The 25,924-nt window shown below is 45.7% G+C and overlaps 1 protein-coding gene across 6 annotated transcripts in view; it reads right to left on the minus strand.

Annotated features, from left to right (window-relative positions):
• Window positions 1–25,924, minus strand: part of HMG20B (high mobility group 20B) — an 866,046-nt gene that overhangs the window by 22,752 nt on the left and 817,370 nt on the right. For 5 of the 6 annotated variants that reach the window (XM_075352624.1, XM_075352625.1, XM_075352628.1 and 2 more), the window contains one exon: window positions 10,803–10,935. In XM_075352624.1, the coding sequence (XP_075208739.1) occupies window positions 10,803–10,935 (133 nt within the window). Of the gene's footprint in view, window positions 1–10,798; window positions 10,936–25,924 lie in introns of those variants that run through there. The other variant, XM_075352627.1, reaches the window with a different exon arrangement.

Genomic DNA, 25,924 nt, shown 5'->3' on the forward strand with positions numbered 1-25,924 from the left:
TGTGACGGATGCGTTGTAAATAGTGTGATTATAAAGGCAACGGATTCCTGTGGAATAACGAGTTGCGTTAAGCCGATAGAGAGAGCCCCCATCATCACTGCACACACCCCAGCACTACCACCCCCATCATCATCCCCGCACACACCCCGGCAATACTGCCCCCATTCTCACTGCACTCACCTCGGCACTACCGCTCCCATCTTCACCGCACGCAGGCACTATCGAACACATCATCACCGCACATACTACCTCAGTGACGTCCCCGCTGACAGCTCACTTCAGTTGCTACGGGAAGGTCACAGTGAGCGGCGGTGTTCTACTGCCATTCCAGTCAGCTTCATGTAGCAGAGTTGGATGCGTCGCAGGACCTAGTGTGGATTACGCCGGACCTGGAGGGGTATTTGGGGATTAATAAAGTGGTCAAAGACAGGGTTTTTTTATCTTTTATTCCAAATAAAGTATTTTTTTGGGTGTATGTGTTTATTTACTTTTACTCACAGGTTAATCATGGTGGGTGTCTCATAGACGCCTGCCATGATTAACCTAGGACTTAGTGGCAGCTATGGGCTGCTTCAATTAACTCCTTATTACCTCAATTGCCACCACACCAGGGCAATTTGGGATGAGCCACGCAGAGTCCCAGGACGGTCGCATCTAATGGATGGGGCAATTCCGGGTGGCTGCTGGCTGATATTTTTAGGCTGGGGGACTCCCCATAACGTGGGGCTCCCCATCCTGAGAATACCAGCTTTCAGCCGTGTGGCTTTATCTTGGCTGGTATCAAAATTAGGGGGGGACCGCACGCAGTTTTTTAAAATTATTTATTTATTGTACTGCACGATATAGACCCGCCCACCGGCAGCTGTGATTGGTTGCAGTGAGACAGCTGTCACTCAGCGTGGGGGCGAATCTGACTGCAACCAATCATAGGCGCCGGTGGGCAGGGGAAGCAGTGAATACTAGATGGAATAATGAGTGGCCGGCATTTTCAAAAGAGGAAAAGCCGCCGGAGCGTGATCGGTGAGTATGAGAGGGGGAGAGAGACCATGAGTGATTTTAAACGATTTAATTGTTCTGCTGGACATGCTCAGTAGAACGTGACGGAATTAGTCAGCGGATTCCACCGTTTAGCGCATAGCGGCGGAATCCGCTACCATAAACAATCATTAGACACCTTGGTGGATTCCAACGGAATCCGTCAAGGTGCGTTACTTTAACGACCCAAAAAAACGTTACATGTAGCTTTCCCTCCGCCCGACGCTGTGTCAAAATAACGACGCAGCGTCGTCCAGCGGATAAAACGCAGACACTTGTGTTACAGTGAGTCGTCAATACAAGTCTATGGAGAACTAAGCTTTGCAGTGCAAAACCCAAATGGCAAAAACAATTGACATGTCAATTGTTTTTGCCATTTGGGTTTTGCACTGCAAAGATGAGTTTTTGACCAAAGTTCTGCAACAAAAAGGCTGCAGTTTGAACTGCATAGCGCGGTTCACAAAACCAAATTCCCATAGACTTTGCTTGAAAAGCAGAACACATCTATTTTGGCATTAAATGCTGCAGTTGAAAAAGCAGGTAAAAAGCAAAGTGCGTTCTTACCCTTATTAAGCTATGTGCCCACGCTGCAGAAAATGCGCGGATTTTGCCGCGGATTTCTCGCGTAAAAGCCACGGATTTTCCAGAAATCTGCAGCACAGCTACTCCCCAGCCATTTCTATGGCATTTGGGAAATGCTGTGCCCACGCTGCGGATTTTTCTGCAGCGGAAATCGTGTAGATTTTCGTGTGGAAAAATCTGCAGCATGTCAATTATTGTTGCGGATTTCTCCGCAGGGTCCCATATACTTACCTGCCTTGATAGAGACCCGAGTCACTTTCTCCGTCCGGTGTAGCGGCAGCAGCGCGGTGGATCCAGCCAGGTACAGCAAGGAAGAGGTGGGCGGGGCCTGCACGAGCTCCGGTCATGTGACAGCCGGAGCTAGTTCAGGCCCGCCCACCTCCAGCAGTGAACCAGACGCTGCCTGACAGTGACCTGGCCGCCAGAAAGCGAGGTGCTGCATGATGGAGGAAAGTATGAGCACCCCGATCACTGCAGCACTTGTTCTGCATTGAAGATGCAGTGCCGAAGCCATGGTACTGTATCCTCAATGCAGAATGCCCGCACCATATCCGCAGCATTGAAACAGAGAAAGTTCTGTTGCGGATTTCTGGGAGCACCTGCGGAATGTCTTGCGGATATATCCGCAGGACACTGTCCCCGTGGGCACATAGCCTTAGTGTGCAAGTTTTTTGCTAAGCAGCCGCCCCTCCCCTCTAATTTGAAGGGTTGAGTTGCTTTGACATCAGCATCTTGCACCTAGGCTGCAGCCGCCTTCAAAAGGAAGGTTTACCACATTCTGTTTGTGCATGCATCATCTGGCCTGGCACCTTTGGTAAAGGAATAGCCCGGACTGGTGCCCCAGGGGGGCTCAAGGGAGGGCAGCATGACTAGGAGGGATGCTAGACCAGAGGGTTAATAAAGGGTTAAATGTAAAGTATGTTTAGTCGTAGAGGAACACTGGGAGTGGAACTAAAAGGTGCAGATAAGGTCAAGGGTCAGTTTGAATGGTCAGGGGGTGGTGCTAGAGAGGGTCATATATATATAGGTCAGATTGGGGGTGGGGGTCAGCATTCATACCTGGACAGCGTTCTGAATCATTCATTCCTACCTGGAAGTCCTGAATCATTTGGATCCTGAAGATGGAGGGCCTCGTGGCACAGATGAAGAGGATGGTGGAGCAGCACGGCGAGCACTGGATGGAGGAACAGCTATAGCGATGGTCCGGTGAAGTTGGAGACTCTGAAGATGTTACCCCCTCTGCCTCCGAAGCAGCAGCGAAGATCGCGGACTCCAGAACGCCTCAGCCCGGACACAACACCAAGGAGAAGGCAGCGGATGAAAAGCCCCAGCGGAGGAACAACGGCAGCGGCAACAGCGGTGGATACAGAAGAAGGGATATTGTTGGGCCTGGGCCAGAAGTCGGGACGCAAGCAACAAGGCAGCGGGGCAGTGAGCAACGTGGCCGGCCACTCCTCCACTTCCGGGTCGCGGCGCTCTGTGATGACGCGCGTGTCGCGACCATGTAGCCAGGCACGGTCACCTGACTCTGCCCGCTCATCTGGCCCTGCCCGCTCTGCGGACCCTGCACGCTCACCTGACCCGGTGCGCTCAGCTGATGCGGCGCTCTCGCCTGACCCGGTGGGTCTGTGCCGCGGTCACGTGGGACGGCAACGGGATCACCTGTCCAGGCTGACCAGAAAGTAAATAAAAAGGGACAATGCAGCGGCGCCAGGCGACCTAAGAAAAGCAATGAGGACTTCAAATGAAAATCAGGCGGTGCCTATGCTGGGGCATAGGGCTCCAATGACTGCAGTGGCAGCAATGACAGAGACTGCCTGGAACATCGGGGTCAGGCCGTCGTCGAAGGGACGACGACATGTCGGCGGGGTCAGCAGCACGGCGCGGGGATGCTTTACAGCAGGCCTCAGGAACAATTACTACAGGAATATTGGCTTATGGAGCGCCAGGGACGGCGCCGCACAGGTAGAGCCTGCCATACGGTGGGCTCCCTGTACCTGGATCCAGTGAGGAGGACGACATCATAGAGGATGACGACGCAGATTATGACATCACAGATGATATCGCTGGCAACGGCGAACCGGCTGGAGTGCGATGCGGAGGACATGTGACGGCTGTTTCGGGCCCCTCTCGGAGTCAGCCTGGTAAGACCACGGTTTTCCCCATTTCTAGTATTTCTGGTTTGCAGTTGGTGGTGAGGCTGGTGGTATGGGTGGCGTGCAGGGTTTGAATGTGGTTAGTGGAGGTATGGACGGTTTACACGGTGGCCCGAGTAGTGGGCAAGGTATGAATGTGGTGCCTGGTGACGGCAGTATGGTATGGCATCTGAATTGTTGCGTTTTTTTGTTAGGGGTCTTTTCGCCCCCGTGGGGGGCCCTAGCATGGTTTGGCAGGGTGCGTCTGGCATAACGGGACAGGATTATTTGGGCACTACAGCTGGTGCAGTAGCTGGCGGGATTGGTGTTGGTGTGCCCGTTCCAGTGATAGCAGCTGCAGCTACGGTAGATGCAGTCCATTTGGACGACAAGGCTAGAGGAGAGGTGTATGTATGCTTTGATGGCCCATTGGGGGTGCATTTGAAACAGGAGGTTAGGGAGAAAATATGGACGAATATGTGGAAATATTTTCTTTGCTTCCTTTGGAGAAGTTTAACCTTGATAGGGTTAAACCAGACGAGAGTAAAAAAGATGAGGAAGAGCGACGGCGTTATCGACTTATCCCTCGCACGTTTCAGAATTGGTTGCAAGCTTTTGTGATATTGGCCAGTGTAGTAGGAGAAAAGGCTCCGGACAACTGTTCGTCTCTTTGTTGTTATTTGGACACCATAAGTGAGGCGTACAGGACTTATGGTGGAACTGCTTGGCTACGATATGACGAGCAGTTTCGTCAGAGGAAAGCGGTTAGACCCAGCTTGCGGTGGAATCAGAAGGAAATTAGTTTATGGATGCGGCTGATGGCTGCGCCAAAGTCGGTTTCGCAGTCCTTTCCAGGGAGTTCCGGTGGGGGGCCATTTCGCGCCTCTTCGGGGCCCAAGAAAGGTGTTTGTTGGCAATTCAAGGAAAGGACTGCCATTTTGGATCCACCTGCCGTTTTAAGCACAAGTGTTCGGGGTGTGGCGACAACCACAGTTTCCTCAAATGCTTTAGGAAAGGAAAAGGGAAGGCCTCAGAGTCTTGGTCAAAAAGGGAGGACACCGGTGAAGGTAGACAGGATGGTGCCGTTCTTAAATAGATATCAAGATCGGGTGACTGCAGAGTTATTGTATGAAGGTTTTAGTTTTGGTTTTAAAATACCATCAGTTGTTGAGCCTGGCGAGATTCGTTTGAAGAATTTGCAGTCGACTCGCTTACACGGGAAGACTGTTTCTGAGAAGTTGCGAAGGGAGGTGGAATTGGGACGGATGGCGGGCCCATTTGATGCCCCTCAGTTGCCAGACTTGGTAGTATCCCCATTGGGTTTGGTACCAAAATAAGAACCTAATAAGTGTCGGCTGATCCACCATTTGTCCTATCCTACCGGTAGGTCAGTGAATGACTGTATTGATCCTGAGCTAGTATCAGTATCATATTTTTCATTTTGATAGGGCGGTGGCATGGTTGAGGAAGTTGGGCTGGGGTTCACTTTTAGCAAAAACGGACATTGAGGTCGCCTTCCACCTTTTACCTGTACACCCAGTAAGCTTTCACCTTCTGGGATGTTGGTGGGAGAACAAGTTTTATGTGGATTGTTGTTTGCCTATGGGCTGTTCGATTTCGTGTTCTTACTTCGAGAAGTTTAGTTGTTTTTTGGAGTGTGTAATTAAGGAGGAGGCGGGTTTGGATTCAGTGTTGCATTACTTGGATGACTTTTTTTTTGTGTATGGGGCCTGGTGGATCTCCGCAGTGTTTCCTTTTGCTTCGGACAGTGGAGCAGATTGCTCGCCGCTTTGGAGTTCCGTTGGCACCTGAGAAAACAGAGGGTCCAGTTACGGTTTTGAAATTTTTGGGAATTGAGTTGGATACAGTTACTATGGAATGCCGTTTGCCAGAGGGCAAGTTGTTGGATTTGAGGAATTGTGTTCAAAGGGCTTTGGAGGCTAAGAAAATTCTTTTGCGGGATTTGCAGTCCCTCCTGGGAAAGTTGAACTTTGCTTGTAGGATTTTGCCTATGGGAAGAGTATTTTCCAGTCGTTTGGCACAAGCCACTGCCGGTGTGTCACATCCTTTACCTTTTATAAGTTTGAAGGTTGAGCATAGGGCGGATCTTAGAGTGTGGTCCTGTTTTTTACAGTTGTATAACGGGCGGTCATTGTGGATTCGGGAAGTGGTGTCAAATGAAGAGTTGGTCCTCTATACGGATGCCACGGGGTCCAGTGGTTTAGGGGCATACTTTGTGGGGAGATGGTGTGTTGGCAAGTGGCCTGAATCTTGGCGGGTTTCCGGTTTGACTAGAAATTTGGCCTTGTTGGAACTTTTCCCTATTGTGGTGGCTGTAGAGGTTTGGGGACAAGATTTGAGAGACAGGAAGTTGCGTTTTATGTGTGACAACCTGGGGGGTAGTTCAGTGTGTTAATAAGCTGACAGCTGATTCTCCTCCAGTGGTGTATCTTTTGCGGAATATGGTGTTGAAGTGTCTAGAGCTTAATCTGTGGATTTGTGCTGTTCATGTGCCGGGGGTTTTGAATTCCGTGGCTGACGCTTTCTCGCTTCCAGTGGGACAGTTTTCGATTGCTGGCACCAGAGGCGGAGCAGCAGGAGACTGTGTGGCCCATCTGGTTGTGGGACCTGGTTTGCAGCCAGCCTGGGAATTGATCCAAAAGTCGGTGGCGTCCAGTACTTGGTGAAGTCATACTGCAGCGTGGGATCATTGGCTCGAATTGATTAACGAGGTTGGGGGTGATGTACCTGAAGGTGACAGGGTTTATTTAGTTTTATTCATGTTGAGCAGAGCAAGGGAAGAAGGTTTGTCATGGTCGGCTGGCATGGCTTTCTTTTTTAAATTGTTGGGTTGGAAGGACGTCACTAAAGATTTCATGGTGCTTCAGGCATTGAAGGGCTACCGTAAGACAAAAGGTGAGTCAGGACCTCAGGCGCCCTGTCTCTTTTAAACTGCTGGGTGATTTGCTTTCGGGAGTGGAACTGTGGGGCGTACCGGGTTTAGTAGAGTGCCCTGTCAGACAAGTGTCGTCTTTTTTAGAGGTGCGGGGTCCACGCGTGGGGTCTTTTTTGTGTCATCAAGATGGGTCAGCCTTGTCCAGCTACCAGTTTGTCTGGATCTTTCGGAGGTGCCTGCAGTGTTGCGGTCTTAACGAAGCAGAGTTCGCATCCCATTCATTACGGATCGGGGCAGCGACTCAGGCGGCTTGTTGGGGCATGAGCGAGCAGGCTCTTCGCAAGATTGGACGCTGGGAATCGGCTAGGTATAGATCTTATGTGCGGCCAGCCCTGTTGTAAGATGTTCAGGGGTGGGGCGAAGGTGATTTTGCTTGGTCTTCATTACCTTTTTCCTTCCCCATGTTCCTCCCCATTCCCACCCTCCTGTATTTCACTTTTGTTTCATAGGTTTACCGCTGTTGGTGTGGGTGCTGGGTCACTCGTATGTCTATTGGGGTGCTTTTCGTGCGGGTGTCAGACCTAATGGCCGTCAGTTGGGGGTCCTTAGAGAGAAGGCGACGGTGCAGTGGATCGGCGTTAGAGGCATGCTGTGGAGTGAAGTTTTGCCTACCTGGCGCTATCATTCAGAATTGGATAGACCACCGGATGTGTTAGTACTGCACGTAGGTGGGAAGGACTTGAGTCTTCGGGCATCTAGAGATCTGATTCAAGACATAAAATGTGACTGTCTTCGGCTCTTGTCATCCCACCCGGGTTTAGTGATAGTGTGGTCTGACATAGTTGCGCGAACGGCATGGAGGCACGCTAGATTGGTTGAGGGAGTCAATAGAGCGCGAGTGAAAGTTAATCGGGAAATTGGACGTTTTGTTTCTCGCGTGGGGGTGTCGCAGTTAGGCACCAAGATTTGGAATCTTCATCCGCTGAATTTTTGCGTCGGGACGGTGTCCATTTAAATTCGCTTGGCATTGATATGTGGGCCTTGGGGCTTTTGGATGGGGTAGAGAAGGCGTTGGTTTTGTGGGAGGACTCTCGCACACAAAAAAATCATGTGCGCTCACGGTGGCGGAAAGGAGGGGGGTGTCTGAAGGTGGGGGTTTGCACAGAAGAGAGGACGAACCCAGTGCAAGAGCGGGTTACCTCTAGTGGTGCAAGTGTTTGGTGAAACGGGTCCTTGCTGGGTTGAGTCTCAGCGGGACATGGTGTGGGCAACATCTGGCCAGGACTCTCGAGTCGGTGTGGTGCGGCTGAGGGCAGGTGGTGGGCCGATGTTGCAATGAACATTTTGTTAACCTTCAGTTACCCCCCCCTCCTTTTTTTCGGGTGTTCTTCAATGAAGATTTGAAATGTTATATTGTTATGCTTTTTTATTAATAAAAATGGGCTGCTGTGGCCTTTTATATCCAATGTCACGCAGTATTGGTGTTTGTTTTAGATAAGATAAGAGTCTTAAGCTGGTGTCACACTAAACGACAGCGACAACGACGTCGCTGTTACGTCACCATTTTCGGTGACGTAACAGCGACCTTGTAAGTCGCTGTTATGATCGCTGCTTAGCTGTCAAACACAGCAGAAGCAGCGATCATAAGGTCGCTGTGCTACATGTTCAGAGAGCAGGGAGCCGCGCTTAGCGCTGGCTCCTTGCTCTCCTGCAGCACACATCGGGTTAATTAACCCGATGTGTGCTGCAGCTACATGTCACAGTTCAGAGAGCAGGGAGCCGCGCTTAGCGCTGGCTCCTTGCTCTCCTGCAGCACACATCGGGTTAATTAACCCGATGTGTGCTGCAGCTACATGTCACAGTGCAGAGAGCAGGGAGCCGCGCGCACTGCTTAGCGCTGGCTCCTTGCTCTCCTTGCTACAGTATGCATCGGGTTAATTACCCGATGCATACTGCAGCCACATGTCACAGTGCAGGAGCCGGCGCTGGCAGCAAGAGCGGAGGCTGGTAACCAGCGTAAGCATCGGGTAACCAGGGAAAGGTCTTCCCTTGGTTACCCGATGTTTACGCTGGTTACAGCTTACCGCAGCTGCCAGTGCCGGCTCCTGATCGCTTCATTTCGTCGCTCTCTCGCTGTCACACACAGCGATGTGTGTGTCACAGCGGGAGAGTGACGACCAAAAAATGAAGCTGGACATTCAGCAACGACCGGCGACCTCACAGCAGGGGCCAGGTCGTTGCTGGATGTCACACACAGCGACAGCGACGGGACGTCGCTGCAACGTCACAGAAAATGGTGACGTAGCAGCGACGTCGTTGTCGTCGTCGTTATGTGTGACACCAGCTTTAGTGTGTAGGGGACGTTTGGTTAACGGTTAATGGTAAGGCCTTTAGTCAGACATTCCGGAGTCAGTTTTTTCTTCCTGCACACCTTCCTTTCCCTTTGTTGCCACTGTTGTTGCAGCCTCTCTTCTGTTCCTTCAAAAGGTAAGAGAAAACCCTCAAAAACCTTTTAGTGAGTCAGATCCAAGGTGGTGTTTTGAGTTGTGGGGTTAAGTCCTTTCTAGTTTGTGCAGGCACCAGTGGGGTGCGGGTGTGGCACCTCCCTGTAGTAGGTCTTCCCTTTTTGTGTTATCTGTGTGTGAGAGTATTTACGTTCATAACAGTGAGTTTGACAAATCTTTTGCATATCAAGCAGGTAGGGCTGGGTGGGAGTATAGAGCTGGATTGACAGAGGCTTCAGGTCTACAGCCTCATTTGTATATAATTTCAAACAGTGATTTCTCAGTAATGGAGGAACAGACAAGCCATGTAAAGGTATTGCTGGACTGGTCATTGAAAGAGCTACAGACACATAAAAAATTTGGGACTGAAATGTTGCTGACAAGATTACTTATAGAAATCAGTTAATGATTTTATATTTTAATGTTTACGTAAACTCACTATCGTGAATGAACATTTCTAGGAGTCCTCATTTCTTAATTCATTAGTATAAATGCAAAATTTATAATCCTGTTTAATTGTTAGACAGAATAAACGTAAGGGGTACTTTGCACACTACGACATCGCAGCTGCGATGTCGGTGGGGTCAAATCGAAAGTGATGCACATCCGGCGTCGCTGTTGACATCGGAGTATGTGAATCCTTTTTGATACCATTAACGAGCGCAAAAGCGTCGTAATCTTATCATCGGTGTAGTGTCCGACATTTTCATAATTTCGCTGCAGCGATGGTACAATATTGTTCCTCATTCCCCTGCGGCAGCACACATTGCTGTGTGAGAAGCCACAGGAGCGAGGAACATCAGCGCACCTGTGTCACCGCGGCTCACGCCGGCTATACGGAAGGACGGAGGTGGGCAGGATGTTTACGTCCCGCTCATCTCCGCCCCTCCGATTCTATTGGCCGCCTGCCGTGTGACGTCGCTGTGACGCCGTACAACCCGCCCCCTTAGGAAGGAGGCGGGTCGCCGGCCAGAGCGACGTCGCAGGGCAGGTATGTGCATGTGAAGCTGCCGTAGCGATAATGTTCGCTACGGAAGCTATCACAAGAGATCGCTGCTGCGATGGGGGCGGGGACTATCGCGCTCGGCATCGCTGCCATCGGCTTGCGATGTCGTAGTGTGCAAAGTACCCCTAAGACTATACAGTCTTAAATCAATTAGTTTGCTTAATATTAGGACACATTCACGTATTCAGTATTTGGTGAGTATTTTTCCTCAGTATTTGGAAGCTAAAACTGGTAGTGGGGTGGATAATGCATAATTGATACAAGTGTTTCTATTGTATTTTTCCTATTATTGTTCCACTTCTGAGTTTTGCCTACTAACACTAATGTAAAATACTTACCAAATACTGAACATGTGAAAGTGGCCTTAGCCCAATTTTTGATTGTCAAGAACTAAGCACCCGTTTAGTAAATAAGGCACATTTATCCTTCGCTATATACCGTTATTTTTATGCACTTTCTAAATGTATCTACTGAAATGTCAAGTATGTCTAAAACATCTTAACAAATTTGTCACAAGGCATGTGTGTCAGATATTGTGCTGTATTTCCTTTAGTAAGTCTCCCACAATATGTTCTGCAAGAAAACTTTCATTAGTGATAAATTAAGTCCAGATCACCCCTTTAATTCTTTAACAAAAAACTCACCTATTTATTCTGGAAAGAATCTCTTTAATCCGGATTACCAATTTCTCGTGCTGAAGGGGGTTACCTTTTATAACACTGTGGAGCCTTGCCATATAAACATCAAGATTCCCCATTGTAGGAGTCTCTCCTGTTCCTAGAAAGGTGGAGAGTAAAGCAACATGTAAACATAAATCTGTACATAATGGACAGACTGTCGAAGAAGACCTAACAAAGATTTTAACTATGTTCTTATTTAGGCATTATATCTGACAACTTTGTAGACCTTGGCATTTCAAACTTTTTTTTTTTTTTTTACTGGGGACTATTTCTTTCCTGAACCTAGTATTATGTGTATATCACTGGTCAGGCACGCACATAGGTGCCATGGTAGCCTAAGAACTAATGAAGGCACCCATGTCTGCAGTCTTTCAGACTCATAGGGGTACTTTCACGCTGCGACATCGCTAACGATTTATTGTCGGGGGTCACGGTGTTTGTGACGCACATCCGGCGTCGTTAGCGACATTGCAGTGTGTGACACGTACGAGCGACCTTCAATGATCGCAAAAGTGGTAACAATCGTTGGTGTTGGAGAGGGTGAATAAACACCAAATATCGTTGTCTGGTGAGTAGCGATGTTGTTAGTCGTTCCTGCAGCATCACACAGCACTGTATGTGACACCGCAGGAGCGACGAACATCTTTTTACCTCCGTCCACCGGCAATGAGGAAGGAAGCAGGTGAGCGGCATGTTCCAGCCGGTCATCTCTGCCCTCCTCTGCTATTGGACGGCTGCCGTGTGACGTCGCTGTGACGCCGCACGAACCGCCCCCTTAGAAAAGAGGCGGTTCACAGGCAACAGCGACGTCGTTAGGCAGGTAAGTACGTGTGACGGGTGTTAGCGATGTTGTGCGCCACAGGCAGAGATTTGTCCATGATGCACAACCGACGGGGGCGGGTACGCTCGCTAGCGATATCGGTCCCTATATCGCAGCGTGTAAAGTACCCCATACTGTGTACTGTTCAAGCAATCACATGTTCATGTCACCTAAAGCATAAAAATGTAAACAAACAAAAAAACAAAACAAAACATGATTAGTCTTGCAGTAGTATTGGTCATTCTAAACTGCTTCATTGCTTTAAATCACAAGTGCTGTCATGATGCCATATACAACATTCCCACTCAGAGCAAAACATAAAGCTGAAACTAGTAATGGGCGGACCCGGAATGAAAAATTCTGGATCCACACGGTTTCAGAGGTCGGAGTGCCGGACCTGATCGCAGAATTCTGGGTATTGATCCAGATCCGGAAGGCGGGTAAATAAAAAAAAAAAAAAAAAAAAATGAATAAAGGAAAAATAAAGAAAATAAGAATGAAGCAAGCGCATCAACGTACCCAGGCTCTGGAACGGCTGTACACTGCCTTCACTTCCTCGGCCACTCATTATTGCTTATCCATATACAGTGCCTACAAGTAGTATTCAACCCCCTGCAGATTTAGCAGGTTTACACTTTCGGAATTAACTTGGCATTGTGACATTTGGACTGTAGATCAGCCTGGAAGTGTGAAATGCACTGCAGCAAAAAAGAATGTTATTTCTTTTTTTATTTTTTTTTTTTAAATTGTGAAAAGTTTATTCAGAGGGTCATTTATTATTCAACCCCTCAAACCACAAGAATTCCCCTAAAGTATTAAGAAGTATTTCAGGCACAAAGAACAATGAGCTTCACATGTTTGGATCAATTATCTCTTTTTCCAGCCTATTCTGACTAATTAAGACCCTCCCCAAACTTGTGAACAGCACTCATACTTGGTCAACATGGGAAAGACAAAAGGAGCATTCCAAGGCCATCAGAGACAAGATCGTGGAGGGTCACAAGGCTGGCAAGGGGTACAAAACCCTTTCCAAGGAGTTGGGCCTACCTGTCTCCACTGTCGGGAGCATCATCCGGAAGTGGAAGGCTTATGGAACTACTGTTAGCCTTCCACGGCCTGGACAGCCTTTCCACCCGTGCCGAGGCCAGGCTTGTCCGAAGAGTCAAGGCTAACCCAAGGACAACAAGGAAGGAGCTCCGGGAAGATGTCATGGCAGTGGGGACATTTGTTTCAGTCAATACCATAAGTAACGTACTCCACCGCAATGGTCTCCGTTCCAGACGAGCCCGTAAGGTACCTTTACTTTCAAAGCGTCATGTCAAGGCTCATCTACAGTTTGCTCATGATCACTTGGAGGACTGAGACAGACTGGTTCAAGGTTCTCTGGTCTGATGAGACCAAGATCGAGATCTTTGGTGCCAACCACACACATGACGTTTGGAGACTGGATGGCACTGGATACGACCCCAAGAATACCATCCCTACAGTCAAGCATGGTGGTGGCAGCATCATGCTGTGGGGCTGTTTCTCAGCCAAGGGGCCTGGCCATCTGGTCCGCATCCATGGGAAGATGGATAGCACGGCCTACCTGGAGATTTTGGCCAAGAACCTCCGCTCCTCCATCTAGGATCTTAAGATGGGTCGTCATTTCATCTTCCAACAAGACAACGACCAAAAGCACACAGCCAAGAAAACCAAGGCCTGGTTCAAGAGGGAAAAAATCAAGGTGTTGCAGTGGCCTAGTCAGTCTCCTGACCTTAACCCAATTGAAAACTTGTGGAAGGAGCTCAAGATTAATGTCCACATGAGACACCCAAAGAACCTAGATAACTTGGAGAAGATCTGCATGGAGTAGTGGGCCAAGATAACTCCAGAGACCTGTGCCGGCCTGATCAGGCCTTATAAAAGACGATTATTAGCTGTAATTGCAAACAAGGGTTATTCCACAAAATATTAAACCTAGGGGTTGAATAATAATTGACCCACACTTTTATGTTGAAAATTTAACTGAGCAACATAACTTGTTGTTTTGTAAGATTTATGCATCTGTTAATAAATCCTGCTCTTGTTTGAAGTTTGCAGGCTCTAACTTATTTGCATCTTATCAAACCTGCTAAATCTGCAGGGGGTTGAATACTACTTGTAGGCACTGTACATTGCTTTCCCCACCCACCAGCCGTCCTAGTATCTGTGATTGGTGTCAGATTTGCCCCCCAGCCTGTGTGACAGTATCTGAAGGCATCCAATCACAGGCGCTAACTGCAGGTCAATATCGTGGTATAAAAAGTAAAACATTTGGCAAATGGTCCCCCCATATTATGAAACCCAGCACACAGAGCATACAGTTACAGGCTGCAGACCCCAGCCGTACGCTTATTTTGGCTGTGTATCAAAATAAAAAAAAAAAAAAAAAAAAAAAAAAAAACACCACACATGCAGCTTTTTTTTTTTTAATTATTTACATAAATTTTAAACGGCGTGCAATCCACTCCTCCCCTCAATTTTGATATCTAGCCATAATAAACCCTGACAGCTAGAGGCTGGTATTCTGAGGATGAGGAGACCCATGCTTATTAGGCTACTCCCAACGTAAAAAATGCAGCCTGCTGGTGTCTGGAATTGTCGCACCAAAAAAAAAACAAAAAAAAAAAAAACCCTTTATGCGGTTCCTCTTATTTCGATACAAAGCCAAGATAAGCACATGGCTGGGCGCTGCAGCCTGTAGCAATATGCTTTCTGTCCTGGGTATCATAATATGGGGGGACCCTACACCAAATACTTTACTTATATTACACCACAATAGACACATGTAGAATATGTGATTGGAAGCAGTCGGACAGGCTGGGGGAGCGTCTGACTGCAACCAAACACCTGGATGGCCGGTAAGCAGGATAAGCAGTGCATATGCATGAAGGCTAATACGCAGCCCAGGAAGTGAATAAATGGCCCACAACTGCCACTAAGACCTAGATTAGTAATGGGGACGGTCTATGAGACCCCCCATTAGTATTCTGTAAAAAAAAAAAAAAAACACAAACACCGAAAATAATCCTTTTTTTTTTTTTTTCTGGATTTCAAACAAACACCCTCTTTCACTAATTTATTAACCCCCAAAACAACCTGCAGGTCCGACGTAATCCACACGAGGTCCCACGACGATCACAGCTCTGCTACATATCTGAAATCACAGCACGCGATCAAGGTACATGACCGAACGCTGTGAGGTTCAGGCAGAGAATGAATGAGCTGTGCAATCAGCAGTGACGTCACTCAGGTCATTTGTGGTCACAGTGGGAGATTCCCACGGTCCTCCAACTGTGACTGCAGGTAACCTGACCTCAGATTACCTCAGTAAACTCAGGTTCACAGACCTGCAACTCCTGGCATAAAACAGTGTTTGTTTTGTTTTGGCCAAGAGATGCAGATTTGATGCTGAAATTTTTGCACCATATTCCTCAACCCATTCTACACTTCCTGGAAAAAAAAATTATGCAGTTTTGATGCGTTTTTGGAGGAGGTATAGATTGGGTGCATGAATATGGTGTAAAAACTTCACCACCAATTTTGCATTTCTTGGCTCAAAAATGCAAAAAAACAAACAAAAAAAAACAAAAAAAAAAAAACAAAATTGGAAGATCCTGTTGGCTGACAATGACTTAGCCAGACATTTGACAACATATCCAGCAGTGACCTGGCGTAGGTCAAAAGATCTGAGGGACATGCTCACGCGAAGCCACTATGTTCCACCACAACAAAACATGCTCTGTCCGAGGGGACCTAGATGGGGATGTTTTCAATGCGGGAATTGTATTGCCTGTAAATATATACAGAGAAGTATGATGTTTGAGAACAATTCAGCCTCTAAAAATTATTCTATCACTCACAACATTACATGTAGAACGGATATGATCATATACTATGTGTGGTGTCCATGCAATAAAATCTATATAGGTATGACCACGAGACAGCGGAGAGCGAGAACCCTTGAACATGTTAGGGACATAATCAATGCCAAAGGCTGCAAAAAGATAGGGGGCCTGAAATCAATTCCACGACATTTTTTTCTTCACCATAATTGTAATCCGAATGGCTTTATGGTGAAGGGCATTGACCATGTAAGTTTAGGTGCTAGAGGCGGAGACTATAAAAATGAATTGTAAAAAAAAAGAAACAAAATGGATTACTATCCTAGACACGTTGACACCCAAAGGCTAAATGAATCTGAGTTTTAAGCCCTATGGCTGGAAACACATTTATGCATGTAAAATCGGTCCGAGTGGCAGGAAAAAAAGTCGGATGATTTCAGTTCACTTTATGATCAGTGTGCAATGCAACTGCACTGCAATCCTGGGATTTTTCTCATGATTGCAGTGCGTGTTTGATGCGTATGGGATCCGTTTTTACTATGTCATCTGCCATTCAGCTCTGCTACATGGCCGCTGACAGCAGACACAGACAGAACCGCACAATAAGAATGAAGTCGGATGAACTTCACCCGACTTAATTGTCATCCTACGGCTCTGTGTGGCATGGCCCCTGATTTTCGGTCACTGGTGAAGGTCTCCCCGGTGACCGCAAATTCCCTGAGTGACCGAAGTGAGTCGCGCGATCAGCGGCGCCGTCACTGAGGTTACCAGCGGCCACAGCAGAAGTCCTCCCGCTGAGATCTGTGGCCGCGGGTAACCTAAGTGACGTCATCGCTGATAGCGCTACTCACTTCAGTCGCTGCGGGGAGCTCACAGAGAGCGGTCGTGGTCTGTGACTGCTCTGTCAGCTTCCGATGTAGCAGAGCTGACAGCGTCGAGGGACCTCTGGATTACGTCGGACATGGAAGGGTATTTGGGGACTTGAATAAAGTGGTGAAAGAGGGTTGGTTTTTTTTTTTGTTATTTATTTCAAATAAAGGATTTTTGGGTGTATGCCTTCATTTTCTTAATCTTACAGGTTATTCATAGAAGGTATCTCGGGGAGACGCCTACCATGATTAATCTAGGACTTAGTGGCAGCTATGGGCTGCTGCCATTAACTCCTTATTACCTCGATTGCCACCCCACCAGGGCAATTCGTGATGGCCGGGTACAGTCTGTCGCATCTAATGGATGCGGCTATTCTGGGCGGCTGCTGGCTGATATTGTTAGGATGGTTGGCTCCCCATAACGTGGGGCTCCCCATCCTGACATTACTAGCCTTCAGCCGTGTGGCTTTACCCTGGCTGGTATTAAAATTGGGGGGGGGAAACCGCACGTCGTTTTTTTAAATTATTTATTTATTTTACTGCATGATATAGACCCGCCCACCGGCAGCTGTGATTGGTTGCAGTGAGACAGCTGTCACTCATCGTGGGGGCGTGTCTGACTGCAACCAATCATTGGCGCCGGTTGGGGGGGGGTTTGGGGAAGCAGGGAATACGAGATTGAATAATGAGCGGCCCGCTTTTTCAAAAGAGGAGAAGGCGCCGGAGCAGTGTGAACGCCATGAAGCGCCGCGCCGGTGATCGGTAAGTATGAGGGGGGGGGAGGGGGAGGAGTAGACCGAGATGGACAGAGAGAGACTGACCGAGAGAATAGAGAAAGAGCGGGAGAGACCGACTGACAGAGGTAGAGATTGACCGACATTGTGAGACCTCACTCATTTCCAGTGTTTTGTGAAACATGCGATAAAATGTATTTAGAAAAACGAATGTCACTAAGATGGTGTGAGTGCCGGTCCGTGTGACATCCGTTTATTTACCCGCTCCCATAGAGTTGCATTGGAGAGACTCGCACGAGAAACTCTCCAAAACGCAGCATGCTGCGATTTTTTTTTTTTTTCCTCAGTCCGATTTGGACTGAGAAAAAAAAAAAAAAGCAGATGGGAGCTGCCTCATTGATTAACATGTGTCCGAGTGCAATGTGAAAATATCTTGCATTGCACTACTGCAAGAAAATCGCAAGTGAGAAGCCGGCCTGTCCGGTTAGCGTGAATTTTAATGAGCACTTAATTCACATATGTGTTTTTTAACTTCAAATATTTTGTCTCCTTTTAGTTCCCCATGACTAGTATAACCTCGCCAAAAATCACCATATAAAGAATGATGAATCCCCTGGGAGATGTATTCTTGAAGGAACCCAGCGTGTCACATGCCCAATAGGAAACGTTTTGAGCATGTCCATTATATATGATAAATGCTATTCTTATCTATGATAAATCATACAAATGTATGGAGAATATGTATGAATGGCTAATCTGTTTATATTCATAAGATACATACTTTGGCCATGATTCGGTATTGCAGGATGTGTTTACTTTTGGCCTTGTTCATGATGACTTTGTGACATATGAAATTTGGGCTGTGAACTTTGTAATATACATTAACATCATTTTTCAAGGGGCAACTTACGTAATATGATGAATTCTTAATATAGTTCCAGAGGTCAGGCTCGGCGTGCGTTGCCGACGGGTGGACGCGCTGGCCCCATGCGCTGCACATTGCCGTGGGTGAGTTGCCAACAGAGAGGGTTGGCATGGCGACCGGATGACACATCCGGTCTCCCTGTCGGCTCCGTGTCATGTGATCGTTGACCGCAGTAGTGCAGTCATGTGACAGATGACGCACTTGACAGGCGACGGGCTCACTGAGTGTGCCTCATGGGGTGGGCGCGCCCAGAACATCTGACCAGGCACGCGCAGCTGAGCCTGATAATGGGATCTATAAAAGATGCAGTCACTGCATTAGATGCAAGCCTCCTGACGAAACAAGAGCGGTGAAACGCGCGTAGAGGTTCAGGCGACGGCCTCCGACCACTGGGTGACTTATCCTTCAGTTTGTGATATGACTTCAGGTATATACTGAATAGAACCATTGAACTTTTGAATAGTGTGGGAATTCTCTTGAATGTTAGACATGTGTGTTGAATGGTATCCATTTGTGGTATATATGTGGCCTATGGACACCAAACTATAATCTTATTACATCGTGTCCTACTCTATTGGGTACAAGGATTTTACTAAACATCCACTTATGGATACATGCAAGCATATGAATGTCTATTTTCCAATACAAATTCCCCTGTGATCATTGTAAAATAGGTATTGCCTGTGTCATAACAGATAATATATAGATTTGATCACTGACTGGTCGGAGATCGTTACTTTTTTGGTGCGGCTATACAACCTTTCCCCGTTTTTCCCCAATTTGTTGTCCTATTGTCATTTAATTACATGATATTGTTATACACTATGTTTAAAAATAAAAATGTTTAACTTTTGAAAATATTTATTGGATTGCTGTATGTTCATTGTAGGTGTTCTAAGTTATAGGTGGGATCATTTTTCTTAAGAAGAGGCTATTGATAGGTTGACTGAAAAAATCCTTTGTTTGAAATACAAAAAAAAAAAATCACCCTCTTTCACTAATTTATTAACCCCCAAAACACCCTGCAGGTCCGACGTAATCCACACGAGGTCCCACGACGATCACAGCTCTGCTACTTATCTGAAATCACAGCACGCGATCAAGGTACATGACCGAACGCTGTGAGGTTCAGGCAGAGAATGAATGAGCAATGCAATCAGCAGTGACATCACTCAGGTCATTTGCGGTCACAGTGGGAGGTTCCCACGGTCCTCCAACTGTGACTGCAGGTAACCTGACCTCAGATTACCTCAGTAAACTCAGGTTCACAGACCTGCAACTCCTGGCATAAAACAGTGTTTGTTTTGGGGGTTTTTTTTTGCCCAGAGATGCAGATTTTATGCTGAAATTTTTGTACCATATTCCTGAACCCATTCTACACTTCCTGGAAAAAAAAATTATGCTGTTTTGAGGCGTTTTTTTGGAGGAGGTATATATTGGGTGCATGAATATGGTGTAAAAACGTCACCACCAATTTTGCATTTCTTGGCTCAAAAATGCAAAACAAAAAATAAAGTTGACGCCATTTCAGTGCAGTATTCTTCCAGGAGGTGTAAATTTGGTGCTGAAATGTCAGAGACAGATTTAAACATCAAATTTGCACCTCCTACCATTGTTTTTTGCATTTTTGGGCCAAGAGATGCTAATTTGGTGATGATATTTTTATACCATAGTCATGCACCCCTTTAGATAGGAGGTGTAGAATGGATACATGAATATGGTGTAAACATTTCAGCACCAAATATGCACATCTTGGCAGAAAAAAATGTGTTTTTTGCCAGGAGATGCAGGTTTGTGAACCTGAGTTTACTGAGGTTACCTGAGGTCAGGTAACCTGCAGTCAAAGGTGGAGGACTGGGGGAACTTTCCACTGACAGCAAATGCCCCGAGTGACGTCACCGCTGATCGTGTGGCTCATTTTCTGCCTGAATCTCACAGCGTTTAGTCATGTACCATGATCGCGCACTTTGACTTCAGATACAAGTGCATCTCAGTAAATTAGAATATCATCAAAAATGTAATTTATTTCAGTAATTCAAAACAAAAAAGGAAACATATATAAAGTCATTACAAAAAGAGTGATCTATTTGAAGTGTTTATTTCGGTTAATGTTGATGATTATGGCTTACAGCAAATGAAAACCTCAAAATCATCTCAGAAAATTAAAATATTATATAAGACCAACTAAAAAATAATTTTAAACTCAGAAATGTTAATGTTGACCTACTGAAAAGTATGTACGGTAAATGCACTCAATACTTGATCGGGGCTTCTTTTGCATGAATTACTGCATTAATGCAGCATGGCATGGAGGCGATCAGCCTGTGGCACTGCTGAGGTGTTATGGAAGCCCAGGTTGCTTTGACAGCAGCCTTCAGCTTGTCTGCATTGTTGGGTCTGGTATCTTTCATCTTCCTCTTGATAATACCCCATAGATTCTCTATGGGGTTTAGGTCATGTGAGTTTGCTGGCTAATCAAGCACAGTGATACTGTGAAACCAGGTTTTGGTAATTTTGGAAGTGCAAACAAGTGCCAAGGCCTGCTGGAAAATTAAGTTTCCATCTCCAAAAAGCTTGTCGGCAGAGGGAAGCATGAAGTGCTCTAAAATGTCCTGCTAGATGGCTGCGCTGACTTTGGTCTTGATAAAACAATGGGCCTACACCAACAGGTGACATGGCTCCCAAACGATCACAGATTGTGGAGACTTCACACTAGAACTCAAGCAGCTTGGATTGTGGTCTCTCCACTCTTCCTCCAGCCTCTGGTACCTTCATTTCCAAATGAAATGCAAAATTTACTTTCATCTGAAAACACCACCTTGGACCACTGAGCTACAGTCCAGTTCTTTTTCTATTTGGCTCTTCTGGCATTGTCTATTGGTTATGAGTGGCTTGACACAAGGAATGCGACAGTTATAGCCCATGTCCTGGATATGTCTGTATATGGTGGCTCTTGAAGCACTGACTCCAGCAGCAGTCCACTCCTTGTGCTCCCCCAAATTTTTGAATGGCCTTTCCTTAACAATCCTATCAAGACTGCGGTTATTCCGGTTGCTTGTGCACCTTTTTCTACCACACTTTTTCCACTCAACTGTCCATTAATATGCTTGAATACAGCACTCTGAACAGCCAGCTTCTTTAGCAATTGCCTTTTGTGGCTTAACACTAGAAGTCCCAGAGAGGGGTTATTTAACATTTCTACCATTGGAACCCTATGGAGCTAGAAATTCCTGGGACTTCTAGTGTTAACCTCTTTGCGGAGTGTATCAATGACTGCCTTCTGGACATCTGTCAAGTCAGCAGTCTTCCCCATGATTGTGTAGCCTACCAAACCAGACTAAGGGAAAATTTTAAACGCTTAGGAAGCCTTTGTAGGTGTTTTGTTGTAATTATTCTTATTTTCTGAGATGACTACTTTTGGGTTATCATTGACTGTACGCTATAATCAATAGTGAAAACCTATATCACAGAAAAGGAAAATACTGGCCCTAATATGATTCTCCCTCTTGTGAAGTGCCTAACAGAGGGGGCGGCACCCTGAGATTGATATGGTGCTTCCACTCACCGTAGACTGTCCCTATCTGACCAAGTCCAGCTTATCTCACCTGCCCATCCTTTCCATTCCTCCTGCATCAGCCATTGTGCTATAAGGAGATGGAACACCGGCCCACCAAGCCTTCATGAAAATCTTGCCAAGCATCTCTTTACCAGCCTCCTGAGGAACCATTTTGTCTGGGGAAACATGTCGAGGCATCGGGCATGGCTTCATACTTCAGGAGAGATAAGTAGATCTCCTTTGTCCCACTACCTCTGTACCTGCCAATTACGTTTATCAGCACCTTGTTTTTTGCACTTTTGACTAGGCACTTGCACTTTTTTCGGCGGGGACTACAGAGTCAGATAGGGACAGTCTACGGTCAGTGGGGGCGCCATATTGATCTCAGGGTGCTGACCACTGCTGTTAGGCAGTGCAGTATAAAAAGAATAAAACACTTCAGCTTACCGTAGGCAACTGTGCGCCAGGACTTAGAGGTGCTCGCAGTCCCCCAGGCAAGCTAGACTGATACAAGGCTGAAAGGTTGGGAGAATTGGATCCAGCACCAAAATCCAACATTTTAAAATATCAAAATTTTATTCGACATCTAAAACTTCCAAAGGATCCATAAGATGAGAGGACGCGCATAAGGGCACCTTACGCGTTTCGGACAGAAAATAAAAACTAGTCCTTACTCATAGGTGCATATGCATAAAAATAACACACTAAGTATCCAAGAGCAGACTTCTGAAAAAACTAGGGAACACCCATTTCCTGCTAGGAAGAAGCAGAACATTGCAGCTGAGGAATGTCATTAATTAATTAATTGGGCAAGCTGAATGGAAACAAGAAAACCCCAAAAAAACCCAGCAAAACAAAAACCCAAATATGGGAGAGGGGAAAAAAGAAGAAGAAAAAGGGGGGGGGTTGGGAGAGGAAAATATAATTGCAGTTATAGTATATATCGCAAGTCTGAATGGTAGTTTAAGCCGCTTGGGTGTCGCGCATCTAATCTCATAATCCACTTTGCCTCTGCATAAAGTAATAGCTGGAACCAGTCTGCACCCCCATAGGAACAATTCACCCTTTCGATACTGGCTACTTTAAAAATGAGTAAAGTCTCCATTGTGTTGTTCTTTGAAGTGCCTTGTTAGTCTTGAGATAGATCTGTGCTTCTTTCCCTGATCTGGAACTGCGCAATGTGAATGTGCCAAAATACCAGTGTGCTCGGATATGCGTCTCCGTAGGGGTCTTGAAGTACAACCCACATAATATTTATTGCACAGGCAACATGTGGCCTTGTATACCACATATGTCGTGGAGCAGTTAATAAAGAAAGTGATAGTATTATCATTGCCTTGATTGTCTTGTTTTTTCAGAAGTCTGCTCTTGGATACTTAATGTGTGTCCTTTTTAATGCATATCCACCTATGATTAAGGACTGTTTTTTTATTTTGTTCGAAACGCGTAAGATGCCCTTATGCGTGTCCTCTTATCTTATGGATCCTTTGGAAGTTTTAGATGTCGAATAAAATTTTGATATTTTAAAATTTTGCATTTTTGTGCTGGGTCAAATTCTCTTAACCTTTCAGCCTTGTATCCGTCTAGCCTGCCTGGGGAACTGCGAGCACCTCTGAGTCCTGGAGCACAGTTGCCTAAGGTAAGCTGGTCTTTTTTTTTTCTTTTTATACTTTACTGATCAGGCCAATGTGGCTTACATGCTCTGCCGGCACTGTGCCCAGGTGAATTAATGTACAGCAACATATATACATACTTCTATATACTATATTCTATCGGTGGGGTTAATTTTCCATACATCCTTTTTCTTGGACACTTTTTTTGATTATTTGAGCATGGATCCAACTCTCCCACTTGACAATGATGATAGACGAAAAAAGGTAGTCAATATTTTTCCTCTGGAACCAATATACAATATGGTACCTCATCCACTAACAGAGAAAATGATATTAACACCTTCTGGGATCTTGAGAAACTCACCTCATAGAGACTTAGAACCTGGTGGGATTCAGAGACTTTAAAAAATCTGTCTAAAAAAAAAACAAACCATGATCCCACGTGGTCTACGTGTACAGAAAAACCCAATCTTTTTGTTCACCGATTTATTTTTGGAGGAATGGAATAATAACCTTACAACATGTTCACTACAGCTCATGAATCTCATACTTAAAGCTGAAGATGAGAGGCTAAATGAATTAGACACTAAAATAAAAAAAAATCATAAATGATTCTCCTAAAAAGACATATAACGCAGCTGATATTAAAAAAATGGATTGACAAGCTGATGGATAATATAAGCAAGCTTGAAGAGGACATTATTGATCTTAAACAGAGTAAATACAGACATGATTGCATAGATTATGAGCAAAACTAAGTACACACTTGGCATATTCAAAGGAAAAGAAAATCTATTTTAAAAAAATGACAGATCGGGAACATTTACACCCACTGATATGGACAACAGGGGGCAGTACTGAGTCAGTCGTATCCTGACCTGGTTCAAACGTTAATTCCAACTACAATCCAAAAAACACAGAGGCGAAAGGCAAAAAACGCATAGAGGCGGAAGGAAACCTAACTAGTGGAGCAAGATGATATCCAGATCGCAACTGCTGACGCCGGAATTGGAGATATCTATGAATCCTGATGATAAGGAGTTTTCATTAGTCAATCTTTCAGCTTGCATTATTACATCCAATCAAATTAGAGTTTTACAATGTGGCTTAAATTTTGCTCCAGGCAATAGAGCTGACATTTCAAACTATGAAAGACTCTAATAGATTTGTAAGAAACCTGACTATAAAGAAACATTTGCAAATAATCAAACAGATGTACAACCTATTAATGTGAACAACAGCATGACAATAACTGGATCCGTCCTTGTCAATGGACCTGTGTGAACAAGTGTCTACAAAAATTCATGAATTCAACGGTAAACCCTTCTCTGTATCTTCCATTCCTCCGTTCAAAATCACTAACAGGGACTTTTATCCCATCAGGTCCCGAGTAACAATAATAGACACATACCAAGACCGCATGGAAATAGAACTTAGAAAATTATTGGCTGAAGACTCTAAAAATCCTGACAATTTACCCCCATTTGAGAGGCGGGATCTTAAGAAACTTTCTACCAACCATTATATTTCTATTAGGGCCGCAGACAAGAGGGGCTCCTTGGTCATTTTATTTCAAATCTGTTTTATTGATGAAACTGTTGTCAACATACAAACATATCATTTGTGCAATTACAATACATAAACATCATTTTCTCAATGCCGGGATAACATCCAGAAATTGTTACATTACTAAATTTCTTGGAATTCTTCAAATTATCTTTGTGCTATTACCATACAACCACTTATAAATTATAGGTCAGAATTCCCACTTCTTTTGACTTCCCGTATCCTAATATACTCATTCTCCTTGTGTGTCTATTGTCTTATGAATTATTGATAAATCTTTTCATATAAAAAATGAAACTAGAAAAATGCAGATTAATGTTCAGAAAAGAAAGAAAGAAGAGGAAAGATACAAGCATAAAGAAGAGGAAATTAGAGAGAAGGGGGGAGAGGGGGGAAAGCAAGAAAAGAAAAGAAAAAAGGGGGGGGGAAGGAATGAGACTCCCCACCGTTTCTCAGTTCAAAAAGCTCGCCAAACTCTCCACAAACTCTGGGGACTCCATGAACATAATCCATGGTCTCCAAACTGTAGTAAATTTTTCTGTGTTCCCATTTAGTTCTGCTGTCAGCTCCTCCATTCTCTGGAGGTTTGTCATCTCCTCCAACCAATCCAGCACCGTAGGGCATCTAGTCTGTTTCCAAAATCGTGGGATAATCATACGGGCAGCCGCCAGGCAAAATCGCAACATGTCCCTTTTTTGTGTTTTAATAGCTCCTGGGAGCATAGAAAGAAGAGCAACCTGGGGGGATTTTTCTATTTCACCTCCGCTCATCTTTTTGTACAGGTAGAACACTGAGTCCCAAAAGGGTTGCAGCTTAGTACAGCTCCACCATATGTGTAGCATTGTACCTGTGTCTGTGCCACAAATCCAGCACACATCAGACACAGAGGGAAATATAGCATGTAATTTAGTCGGGTAATGGTACCACCTTGTGAGAATTTTATAACTTTTCTCTTGAGCGGCGCACGCCAAGGAAAGCTTGTGGGTCCACAGGTACGCTCTGCTCCATTCGTCCTCCGGAATATCCTCTCCCAGTTCCTCTCCCCACCTACAGACAAAGTGAGGTTTATCCACCCTATTTCTCTGGTTCAGCATTTTATAAATGAGCGAGATGCCATGTCCAGGTGATGAGCCCTGT

This window comes from Anomaloglossus baeobatrachus, chromosome 1 (assembly GCF_048569485.1).
Source record: "Anomaloglossus baeobatrachus isolate aAnoBae1 chromosome 1, aAnoBae1.hap1, whole genome shotgun sequence".
NCBI classification, from domain to species: domain Eukaryota; kingdom Metazoa; phylum Chordata; class Amphibia; order Anura; family Aromobatidae; genus Anomaloglossus; species Anomaloglossus baeobatrachus.